This window comes from Sprattus sprattus (genome assembly GCF_963457725.1).
Source record: "Sprattus sprattus genome assembly, chromosome: 3".
NCBI lineage: Eukaryota > Metazoa > Chordata > Actinopteri > Clupeiformes > Clupeidae > Sprattus > Sprattus sprattus.
The window spans coordinates 50,715,046-50,727,091 of NC_137922.1; the positions used below are offsets into that span (position 1 = coordinate 50,715,046).

Sequence of the window (12,046 nt, forward strand, 5' to 3'; positions counted from 1 at the left end):
GCACAAGTGTCACCGTAAACAGCTGCAGGTGAGGCATCAGACGATTGATTTAGCGTTTCTCTTTGTATAAGAAACCCATGTCAAGTATCCTGATATTCTGTAATAGTAACTCACTGTGAATGTTTTGAGACTAACGTTGAGGTTTAAGCCAAGGTATTGTTGATATTCTGTTGGCTTTGGAGCAAATTACTGATGTTATTCGCTTGCCACGTAAACTTAATTGTTTGAGTCAATTAACCGTTTATCAGATGTTAGTCGATGCCATTTAACTGGTTGGCATTACTCTGGCTGACTTTTTTTGAGCCACGTGTCTAGTTAGTGCACTGAGCTAGTTGTTAATTTTTGCAGCTGCGTTGACGTGCAAAGCAGTTATGTGAATGAGCAGCACATCTATGCCCATGTTCGCTAGTGCGAATAGCTATAAAACGTGAGAATAGATGCCGGTGTGTTGTGTTGTCGTTGCAGTTTCTGGTCGATAAGCGCTAGCCCTGTAAGTGCTTTGAATGTTGACCTATCAAACTGTGTTACCTATGTTTTTAGGCTACTCTAAAACATACCAGAATTTGTATAACGATCCTACTGTTAAGCCGCCTATTTCACAGCAGCATACGTAACGAGCTAAGCTACCATAACACCTTTGTCGCATATGATGATTCGTATTGATTATTCTTTCTTAACTTGCATTGACTATTCGCTCTTACGTGTTATCAAACTACTGAAAGACACGAGAGTCGCATGCATTCGACGGTGAAAAATGCTTCCTTGCAATTTTCACTCTCACAGACCCTTTGTCTTGAGGTGACTTTTGCTGCCTTGCCGTTTTTTTTTCATGATTTGAAAAGATCGAAAGTGTGTCGATATCATGAGAAAATAACACTTGACAGTTTTCTTCTTGTTTTCAGGTTTTCAGCAGCATATTGAGATCTGACGATTCTCTCCTGCCCCAGTTCTTTTCAATCATTGTTGTGCCCTGAAGGGGGGACAGAGGTTAACGCCGTCCGTCCGACAGAACAAAATGTTGCACTGTAGTGTGACCCTCTTCATTTAGTTATAAAAGGGTCTTCCTTAGTCTCAACAATGTTTAACATGCCTATGAACAACAGCTGTAATAGCCAACCTCCCTTCAAGGGATGATCTTTTACTATACTGCACTTATCCTAAACGAAGCGCACAAAAAACAAAAACACAACTGCTATTAAGTCACACTTATTTTTCAACCTGGGTTCTGCGCATAGTTGCCAATTTGGTAATCAGACAGCCCTGGTCCAAACCCTTGCAGTCCTGAGAACTTTGAGAAAATGGTGGACAGCTTGGCCAGTGGAGACCACATGAAGGACAGTAAGGAGTCGCTTGACAAAGAGGAGAACGGACACCTGCCGGATCATGAAGAAGCTCAGCCCATTCCCACCGAGTCAAAGACTGACCCTGAGGCTCAGAATGGTGGGCCTCTGCAGGCCTGGAAGTGGTCCGTCATGTTCCTCTGCATCTACGGCTTCATGGTGCAACTGAAGCCTGGCGAGCCCTTCATTACGCCGTACCTGCTCAGCACCAAGAACTTCACCAGTGAGCAGGTGAGTCATCTGCCAGTTGGGAACACCGGGTCAATGCTTTGGGTCCTGACTCAATCTCTTGCTGTAGTCTTGATACAAATATAATAAATATTGCGAGAAGCATGTAGGTGTGCTGGGATTCACTTGGGTGAGACGTTTTAAAATGAAAGAAGCAACCTAAGGAAAATTAACTGTGGGAGAAACAGCTGGAGTATTCAGAGTACTTGGCTTTGATGCAACACTTCTCTGTAGACAAACGTTTAGCTGTGTCATATAAGGCAATGTGAGTGTCATGGGAGTGGGCTTTTAAAGATACTTCCTGTTTTACACCAGCACACACATATCCTTGTCCAAAGACAACTTGTTGAAATAGTAAAGAATGTCAAAGTGTAATCTACAGTAAGGACTAAGTCAGAATGCATACAACATTACTGGATACTAGATGTTCAGCTTTACTTGGCCTTTTTGAATGAAAAAAGGGCTATTATCCTGCAGTAGGATTCATTGTAGCAAAGACCATCTTTATGACTTGAGCTTTTTCTTCTGTCGAGCTGATTTGGTGTTGTTGCTTATTTGATCTGAGGTTTCAAAATCTTGTTTTGAGGTTTTTCTTCTGTCCAGCTGGTTTGGTAATATTGCTTTATGTGCATGAGGCGGCCCAGGTCTACAGCGGCAATGTCTGCTAAATGCCCTTTGAACATGACCTACTCACTCATTTATTGATCGCTTGGAAGACCTTTTGTCAACAATTGGCTGGTCATTTTCCTATTTTAAGGATGCCTGTCTCATATACTGTAAATGTTTTTGGCATAGGTCTGGTCACAAGTTACATTTTGAAAGCAAGACTTGGTTATTAAAAAATAGCTTGGTTTGTTGTTTTTCTTGGCCCAGCTGTTTTTGTAACGTGTGAGTGTGTGTGTGTGTGTGTGTGTGTGTGTGAGAGAGAGAGAGAGAGTGTGTGAGACATGAGCTCCCCCAGGGCCAAAGTGGCAGCTGGAGGGCAGTGGTCAGCTCTCACTGTGACAAAGTTCACATTCCTGTAAAGTGGGGCAGCGCAGGCCTGATTTAATCTTTTGCCAAAAAGGCAATGTGAACTCAGAGGGCCTTGTTCTCTTCACAAACCCTGCTGACTCATTTCAGTTGGTTGTTCTTGGGTTTAAGCCCCTCTTTGGTGGACTTTTTTTTTTTTTTTTTTTTTTACTAAATTAGTGTACCGGTAAAGATCAGGTTCTAGAGGGGTTGAAATTTCAGGCTTATGGTTCAATAGTTCACATTCTGTTCATTGTGCCATTTTGGAAAATTTATTTTTAAGTCTTATTTTCCACACAGATAACAGATCTCAGTGTTGGAAAGCTCTGTTCTTGGAACATTTACCTCAGTTACCACAGATTGATTGATTGATTGATTGATTGACACCTGTTGCACAACTCTGTTTGGTCTCATATCATGTGTTAGCTGCCATGACAAACATAGAGTAGCATGACCTTGAACAGGCACTTATTTGGCCAAATTTTGAGTTTGTTTTTTGTCGTTTTGGTTCTTTAACAGGTCACCAATGAGATCACCCCAGTGCTGTCCTACTCCTACATGGTGGTGCTGGTGCCAGTGTTTCTCCTGACGGACTTCATGCGCTACAAGCCCGTCCTGGTGCTTCAGAGTCTGAGCCACGTCGCCATCTGGCTGCTACTCTACTTGGGCTCATCGCTGCTGGAGATGCAGGCCATGGAGTTCTTCTACGGCATTACCATGGCGGCGCGCGTGGCCTACTCCTCCTACATCTTCTCGCTGGTGCCGCCGTCGGAGTACCAGCTCGTGGCGGGCTACTCGCGCTCGTCCGTGCTCATGGGCGTGTTCGTCAGCTCGGTGCTGGGCCAGCTGTGCGTGTGGCAGGACGTCCCCTACACCACGCTGTGCCTCATCTCGCTGGGCTTCGTGACCTTCGGCCTGCTGCTCTCCGGCTGCCTGCCCTGGCCCCAGCGCAGCATGTTCTTCAACAAGACTTGGCGTGCAGAGGAGGGCAAGAAGCGTGCCGCTGCCGCCGCCGCCGCCAACGGTGCCACCCAGTCGGAGCTGGCCAAGATGCGGCCCGATGGCACCCAGGTGGAGCCTGCCCCGCAGTCCCCCTCTTCCTCCTGGAAGAATTCTGTGTTTGTGGGCATGCTGAAGGAGCTGAGGAACGTGGTGCGGGTGCCCAACCTGAGGCTCTGGAGCCTGTGGTGGGTGTTCAACTCCACGGGATACTATCTGGTGCTTTTCTACGTTCACATTCTGTGGAACCAGCTCGCTCCCTCCACCGAGAACAAGGTCTACAACGGCCTGGTGGAGGCAGCTTCAACACTACTAGGTAAGACTCCTGCCATAAAGGGACAGCCTGTGATTCTGGAAAAGGGTTGTTGATATTTGAGCTCACCAGCAAGTGAGCTCAACTTACGCCACTCCCTTCTGTGCTCTTGGAATGCCACATGTTAATTGGCTGGAATAGAGAGTGCAAGTGACCATCGTCATTTTGTATGCTGCAGATCAGCATTTCTGCAAGTGCCATTTTGTCTAAAAAAAAAACAAATCCCTATGAGGGAATGAATGGCATGGTTGCTTAAAAGGGCAAACACGCTACAACCGCATGCAAATAGACAAAAGAGAAGCAATTAAGAAAACCGCTTCATCAATTTCACAACACGTGCACAGCATGAAGAACATGCATGGCAAATTCAGACAACAAAACACAAGTGTTTCCAGAGGACACATCTGCATTGAGAAGCACGCTTTTTTTTGCTGGATTTAATGTAAATAGTCACTGAATTCAGAATCTGTAATGGATTTCATTAATCATGTCGGGGCAAAGCCTTGCTTCCCCCCTGTGTTTCTATAATGAAATGAAACCTATGACTCAAAGGGCAGAAGGCCGTTTGTGGGTATATTTAAAATAGTATATCCACTGGTCAATCGCTTGAGGGCACGTAGGGTAGACAAGCTTAGAACGCCAGAATGGGAACATATCAGTAGGCATTCTATATGCACTCTGAATATTTCCCACGTCTGTCATGTCCAGAATGTAGATAAAAACATATCCGTTTATGGGAACTTACTACAGGGGATAATTGGTCTCTGTATATGAGAACTAACTACAGGGGATTATTGGTCTCTGTATATGAGAACTAACTACAGGGGATAATTGGTCTCTGTATATGGGAACTAACTCTAGGGGATGTAACACCCACCAACGTAATAACTTCCCACCAACGTAATAACCCTGCCAACGTAATAAAAAAGTGTGCATTTTAGACGTAATAGCCCGGCCAACGTAATCATTTCCTGCCAACGTAATAATTCTTGCCTCCTGCCAACCTTATTTTCACCGATATTGTTATTATCAAGTCTTAGTGTAGGGACAGGTAGCAGGCGTTGAAAGACTGTAAAACGCTGCAGTCCCAACCTGAAAAGACATTTGCACAAAGGCGCTACACACACACACACACACACACACACACATACACACACATACACACGAATGTGACAATGTGACACATATGAAAGTGACAATGATAGTTTATGTTTCTCATAGTGGTCTATTAGTCTATCAGTGATCTATCAGTACATAGCAGGGACATGTTTTATAAGTGTGTTCACAGTTATAGTCTACACTTTTGACACAAGAAGAAACACAATGAAAGATTTAGTCTGCATTTAATTGCAGCTGTTATTCACACAAACAAATCCAGCAAAAGGACTTTCTTGATAAACACACAAATTTACGTTGGCAGGAGGCAAGAATTATTACGTTGGCAGGAAATTATTACGTTGGCCGGGCTATTACGTCTGAAATGCACACTTTTTTATTACGTTGGCAGGGTTATTACGTTGGTGGGAAGTTATTACGTTGGTGGGTGTTACAAGGGGATAATTGGTCTCTGTATATGGGAACTAACTCCAGGGGATAATTGGTCTCTGTATATGGGAACTAACTCCAGGGGATAATTGGTCTCTGTATGGGACATTGGATGAGTATAGGTACTCCCTGGAACGCAGCCGTAATTTTCAGTTTTACCCTGATTCAGACTTGCCTTATCTGACACTGTCAAACTATTTAGCAGTGCAGTGAATGTTTTCAGACATGTAGTAACACTGTCTGTCGTCAATGTTTTTAAATGCTCTCAAATTTCAATATAAAATCCATAAAGAAGTCTGACTTCTGAATTTTCTAAATAAATGGTGATTATTACATTTTTTACTAACCTAAAGACCCAAAACAAACATCCAGCAACTGCTTCTTACTGTACCAGTATGAAAAAAAAGCAAAATACAATTTTGTGCATATTCTCATTGCTTTTTATTTTCCATTGGCATCTCTTCTCAAAGTCTTTTTTTTATAAAAGTGTAGTGTAAAAGAGCATATCTTTTGCTGGGGTGGAGTGGAGGACAACTTAAACTCCTCCATACTGTGACTGTAAACTGTTCAGGTAGCGTTTGAGGGGAACAATCACTCTCATCATCTTTCTAGTAAAACTGCATTGGAACTCCCCATCCGTTTTGGACGCCAATGACTTCCTGTCATTTCAAAAGTATATCTTTCATTTTACTATTCATTTTTCCATCTTTAGAAACCTAGGTTGGACAGGTAGAACGGTCACTTGGTCTTCATGAGGTTTCACTGTTTGTCATAGCCTACCAGATTCAGTTCCACTATTTAACTGGTGAGGGGCAATCAATGAGGAAGCAGAAACAGTGTGGGTGGCTGCAGGAGTAGAACATATACATTTGACTCGCATGGACTACCTATAATGAGACAAACCAAAGTGGTGCAAAATCCATCCTGAGATGCTGGAAGAAAAACAGGCAGAAATCCAAATCAATGTGAGCAGCTAACAACAACAAAATAAAACTATAAAGAACGTTGTTACTTAATGGTAAAAATGTTGGTTTTGACAACAAAAAAAAGGAAGAGCGAGAGCTGATATGTTAATGCCTTAAAAGAGGAGAAAATAACTGATTGACAGGCTGTGATGGTGTTATCCTAGAGGTCCTTAAGGGCATGGAAGAAAACATTTCTAAAAGTTTAATAAGGCCAAAGTTGCAAAGATAGTTTGCAAAGTTAGCAAAAATAAGTTAAGATAAGCTCTCTAGCAAACTTAAGTTAGACAATAACGTTCTCATAAAACAGCCTTTAACCTTACCTAGCAGTTTAAACTTTAGCTGTGTGAATTGCCAAGTAAAGAGACACATACTCGAATGTTGGAGGAAAAAAAACAGGACTTACACATAGAAAATGTCTTGTTTGCTATAATTATCATACTTGCTATCCACGCAGCTAGGCAGCTAACGTAAGTTAATGTTTAAGTTAATTAAGTAAATGTCACTGACATAAAAAAAAAAAAAAAATCTACAGGCTTAAACGTTATCAAAACTTTTGAATAATATCTGTAATAATATCTGTAATATTCACAAAGCACTCTATGTGAATTGTCCTTTGCTGTCTTGGATAAAGGAAACATTTTTGCTAACTGAACTGCAAAAAATCTAAGAAACTGAAACCATCAACATTATAGCCAGCTGTGTTTCAAAATCCAGATGTGTTCATCACTAAGTGTCTTCTGGAAACAATAGGCCTACACATTGAAAAGACAGCTAAAGGACTTTGAGGATCAATAAGCTGAATTTGACAGAAAGTGTATTGGATTAGAATTTCGGATTGCTCCTTTAAGAGAATGGTGTAACTGTTGTTGGACTGTTGCCAGGCAAAGCTTATCAGGTGCCTAATTGGCTTAACATGTGGGTTCACAGGCTACACACAGGCTTCTCTTTCAGCCAAACAACAGGAGGATCGATGTTGGTAATAAACGCCTCCATCACATGGATCTGTCTGTCTAGTAGACCTCCACCTATCCCTATGAGCCTGGTGTGCCTAGACCAGGGGTGTCAAACTTAAATACACAGATATACACAGATAAATGAATAAAAATGGGTCTTAGTCGAGGGCCGGACAGTGGGGCAAGCGCTCCCTAAATTGACATATGCTACCAAAGGGGGGACAGTGCATTGTGGGACTTGGCAGTATTTGTGGTGCGTTCGACATACCAGTGGCCGCGGCAGACAAGCTCTGATGGATAAATAGATAGGAAATAGATGGATACTTCATTAATCTTGAGGGAAAATTAGGCAAGCCAAATCATTCACCGATGCTCATTCGAATCAATGGAACTGGCTTGAAATGGCTTGTCAGGCCCTGAGTTTGTCACATGTGGCCTAGACAGTTCTGTGCAGTTATGTAGGAACCATACAATGAGTACCAGTTATGTGTCAGCCATACTTTGACAGCTTGATTCACTAGTTTGCCACTGGATTTTGCGGTCCTCACTTGGAAGTATATACTGAACTTTCCGCTTCAGTGGTAATCCATTCCTGTAAATCAATTACAAGTCAATGCTTGTTATTTGTTACTTTGCCAGATTGTACATATAGTGAAAAAGTGTAAACATTTCAGTCCATGTTGGACTTTCCTCAGTGCACTCAATGCACTTCCTTGCTGCCCCTAGTCATGTTTGCCACTTGTTTCTTAGTGCTGTGTTAAGCAGACTGCCAGGCATTGTGATTTATGGTCTGGGTGTTATCTTAACTAACTGCAGCACATCTGGGACCGGATTACCTCAGCGTGTTCAGTTCAAGGTCAACTGTGGTTTATTTGATCTGCTGGTTTGAACACGTCACTTTCTCTTGTAACGATGTAATGCCATTCTGAACTGCATAGCTTATATTATAATGACTTGAGTTCTGAGAACATTTGTTTGTTGCTTCTAAGAAGTAATGACAAGTCATTTTTTTGTTCATACATACCATTTCGGAAATGACCCTGATGACAGTGCGTAATGGTTTCAGGTGCCATCACGTCGTTCGCAGCGGGCTACCTGAAGATCCGCTGGAATCTGTGGTCGGAGCTGGTGATTGGTGTGATCACAGCCATCATGGCCGCCTTCCTGCTGCTCATGGGCAGCACGGAGAACATCTGGGTGTGCTACCTTGCCTACATCGTCTTCAGAGGCTTGCACCAGTTCTTGGTTCCCATTGGCATGTGAGTTTCAAGTACAAGTGGCCTAACTACTATTGCCTAGTAAGTTATAAAAGGCACACACACACACACACACACACACTCATCCTGCCAACCTGTTAATGAATAGCAAGGATTTCTGGAGTTTGCAGGTCATAGTGACTCCTTGTCAGGATAGATGTTATAAAAACTTCAAGGTGTGCAAACCTGACCAGTGTGATGATGTGAGGGAAACTAATGTCATAACTGGTTCCATGTCACGAGGATTATGGAAAGTCCTTTTTTTCTTTTTGTGATTAGTTGATATTATTTTGAATTTTATTTTGGTCTGTACACATCTTAGTAGATAACGGTCCCGGATGCAAAAAAACTCCAAAACTGCCTATATTTAACAGGACACTTTTAAGGCTGTTTTTCTGCTGATCTATACCTGAGCACACGTATAGCCCACAAAGGAAACATCTGGTTCGTTTTAAAAAGAAGCCAACCTGTTGGATGTGGTTGGATAGTTTGCTTGCTTACACCTGATTAATTGTTGCTGAGTCCGAATCCTTATAGCTTAACCAAATAGCTTGCTAGCTGTTTTTTGATTCTATCCTAGCTAGCTTGCCAGTTTGCTAGTTCTGCAGATACCATGTTATTTAACCATGGAATTCTTTGTGTTTACACCACTTGGCAGAATGAGAGAATACGTTTATTTGTTTATTCATTAGCTTGCCTCACTACACTTATTGTAGTAACCTTTTATAACTATGGACCGCTTTTCAGTCAATCGTTGAAATAATATTCACTATTGGTGTTATAGTTACCATTCAGTTTCCAAGAGCATTAGGAACAGTGAATAGACACCTGCCATTAGAATGTTATTTTCTTATCTCTGGAGTGTAAATTATGACAATTTTATTATCTCTTATTATTTTTCAAACCATTGTTTTTTTTTTTCCACTTGCCTTACTTCCTGCACTTTTTCATATTTGCTTCTCTCTCACTTTCTCTTTCCCTCCCTCTTACTCCTGTGTTCCAGTTACCAGATTGCATCTTCACTGACAAAAGAGCTGTGTGCTCTGGTGTTCGGAGTGAACACTTTCCTCGGGACCATCCTGAAATCCATAATCGTCTTCGTAATCGCTGATAAACGAGGGTTGAGTTTGCCAGTTGACTCCCAGGTACTAAAATTAAACTGACAACTACAATGTTGTAGTCCAAATGGCTCCATCATACCAAATCTAGCATTCAAATGGCAGTCATGCACCAGTGCTTTTGTATTAGCTGAATCCTTCCCCTATGAAGCAGCTTGTTGAATTGGAAACTCCACTCCCTTGACTAAATCTCATTAAAGACTTGTGTGAACATTGTTTGAGTGACTGCTGATGAACTAAGTTGTTTTCCTGGGTCTTTCCCTTTTAGTTTTTCGTGTATTTCGCCCTCTTTGTCTTGCTTGCGGTGGTCTACCTGGTATGTGCAGCCTGGGTCATCACACGACACTATCGCAGTGAGCGCAAAGAGGGCGGGGCTGAGACTGAAGTCCCGCCCACAGCACTGAGCCAGGCCGTGTCCGAGCCGACAGAGACAGAACCTCTCTCTAATGGAAGCGGGGTGAAAAACTGAGTTCACACAGGTACCCAGTATACACCAGCTGTCATTTACAATCTCATTAACTTCAATTCTTAATCTAATCTACTTGTCAAAGCACAAGGGGTGATTCCCCTTGGTAGATCATTAACTAACAAAGTATTTGTAATTTGTTTAATAATTATTACTCTCTCATTTTTAAAGGTTGGAGATATAGTGACTGAGTTGATGCTGGTACTGAAGGGGACTTAACCGAACAGATTCCACAGGATATACAGCTGTATACAGTAATGACTGTAGATTCAAAAAAGGAAGAGATCCTTTACCTTTTCAGAAGTGCCTTGTGCCACATTTTAATTCCCAGGTCGTTTAATACACATCATATGTAACAGTTTGAATATCAACTTGTTGGAGTAGTAGTAGTGTTTACTTCTAATTCTAGCATATTTAGATCACACACCTTTTGACAATTGTATATTTTTGGAATAACGGTTTTGTCTGTTTTTGGCCTGTCACCTCAAGAATTGACAGTGTAACTTTTAGAGAAAATAATTTGTATGTTACTCTTTTGTTTTAAGGTGACCCTTGAGGCATTGACTGTTTAGTGATCTTTTTTGTAAATCGTTTGTTTTGAAGTAATGCTGGAAGGGCTCTGCCATTGAAGTTCTTTACCAACTGTTCCCTGCTGTGCAGCGTTCAGAACTGGTCAGGAAAATGCAGGACGTCACTGTATTAATTGTTTCTCTTACTGCCAAGTAAAATGAGAATCATTCCACATGGATATGGAAAATATATTCAATTTACATTAAGCCCATACTTGCGCCCCAATTCTTTTTATGGACACCCTTCTAATGAACTGTAGAAGTTCCAGGAGTTCCATGACTGTAGTTGCAGATAAACCAATAAGCCTGTTTCTTGAACCAGACTTTGTCTAGTCATGCGCTACCTAGGCTCTTTTTACTGCTTGTGTAAACACGCACAACTGGTGGTTCTGTGGTTGAGACAAACACATCCATGGAAGGGAAATGGAACTTGTATACCATCAAAAACAAATGTCAAAAGCTGGTTATCCAGTAACATGTTCGGGGTATTGTCGTACATACGGTACAATAGCCAAAGTTGTATCCACTCGGAGCGCTTGGTTTTTGAAATAGCCATAATTCCTGCAAATGTGGAATGCCGTTTTGGTGCTGGTGAGGGTTGTAGTGGGTGCTGCATGTACTTGCAGGCCTCCTGATGATGGGAAGATATCAGATCAGTCAGTCACTGTTGTTACTGTGTGATCAGTACGCATCAATGCTTTAGATGAAGCAGTGTCAAAGAGTTAATGTGCTGCTGTGTTGATTACTGGTTCCCAGAAATGCAACAAAATGCATCAAATTATAGTTTAACTGTATAATTATTATTTTTTTATATATATATTTGTTTTACCAGTGGGCGGCAGGTCATATTTTTCTGCTGTCATCCACAAAAAGGTTCTCTTTATTCTCCAAATTAGTGACACTCCCTTTGTGTTTAGTCTGTTTGATTGTAAATGTGATTTGTTGAGTAACTAATTACAGCATCTTTGTTAGCCTGAGCTAGCTTGAGTAGTTAGCATTTAATAAAGACTGATACATTTCTACAGGGTAGCAGCTACACACACCAGAACTGCAAACTAGAATGTAATGTGTATGGCCCATGTGAAGACTTTGACACTAGTGCCATATCCTGATATGATAGAAAGGTAAAAATGCAAAAATGAAAATGGGTGTCTTATACTATCATGTTCACCTGTTCAAACCAAAGTAGGAAGCTATTTATAAATGGGTAGGAATGTTCACTTAACTGCACCTCACTGGTTTATTTTAAAACAGCACTTTTTGTAATTTTTTTAGGAAGAAAT

General features: G+C 41.6%; 1 protein-coding gene across 1 annotated transcript; it reads left to right on the forward strand.

The window, feature by feature from the left end:
• Positions 1–1,298: 1,298 nt before the first annotated feature.
• On the forward strand, positions 1,299–11,098 carry slc19a1 (solute carrier family 19 member 1; the record flags this gene model as incomplete). Its single annotated transcript, XM_080834193.1, has 6 exons — positions 1,299–1,571; positions 3,099–3,894; positions 8,421–8,613; positions 9,614–9,755; positions 9,997–10,207; positions 10,366–11,098. The coding sequence occupies 5 exons, from the start codon at positions 1,299–1,301 to the stop codon at positions 10,195–10,197; spliced, it is 1,605 nt and encodes a 534-aa protein (XP_080690319.1). The 3' UTR covers positions 10,198–10,207; positions 10,366–11,098.
• Positions 11,099–12,046: the final 948 nt, after the last annotated feature.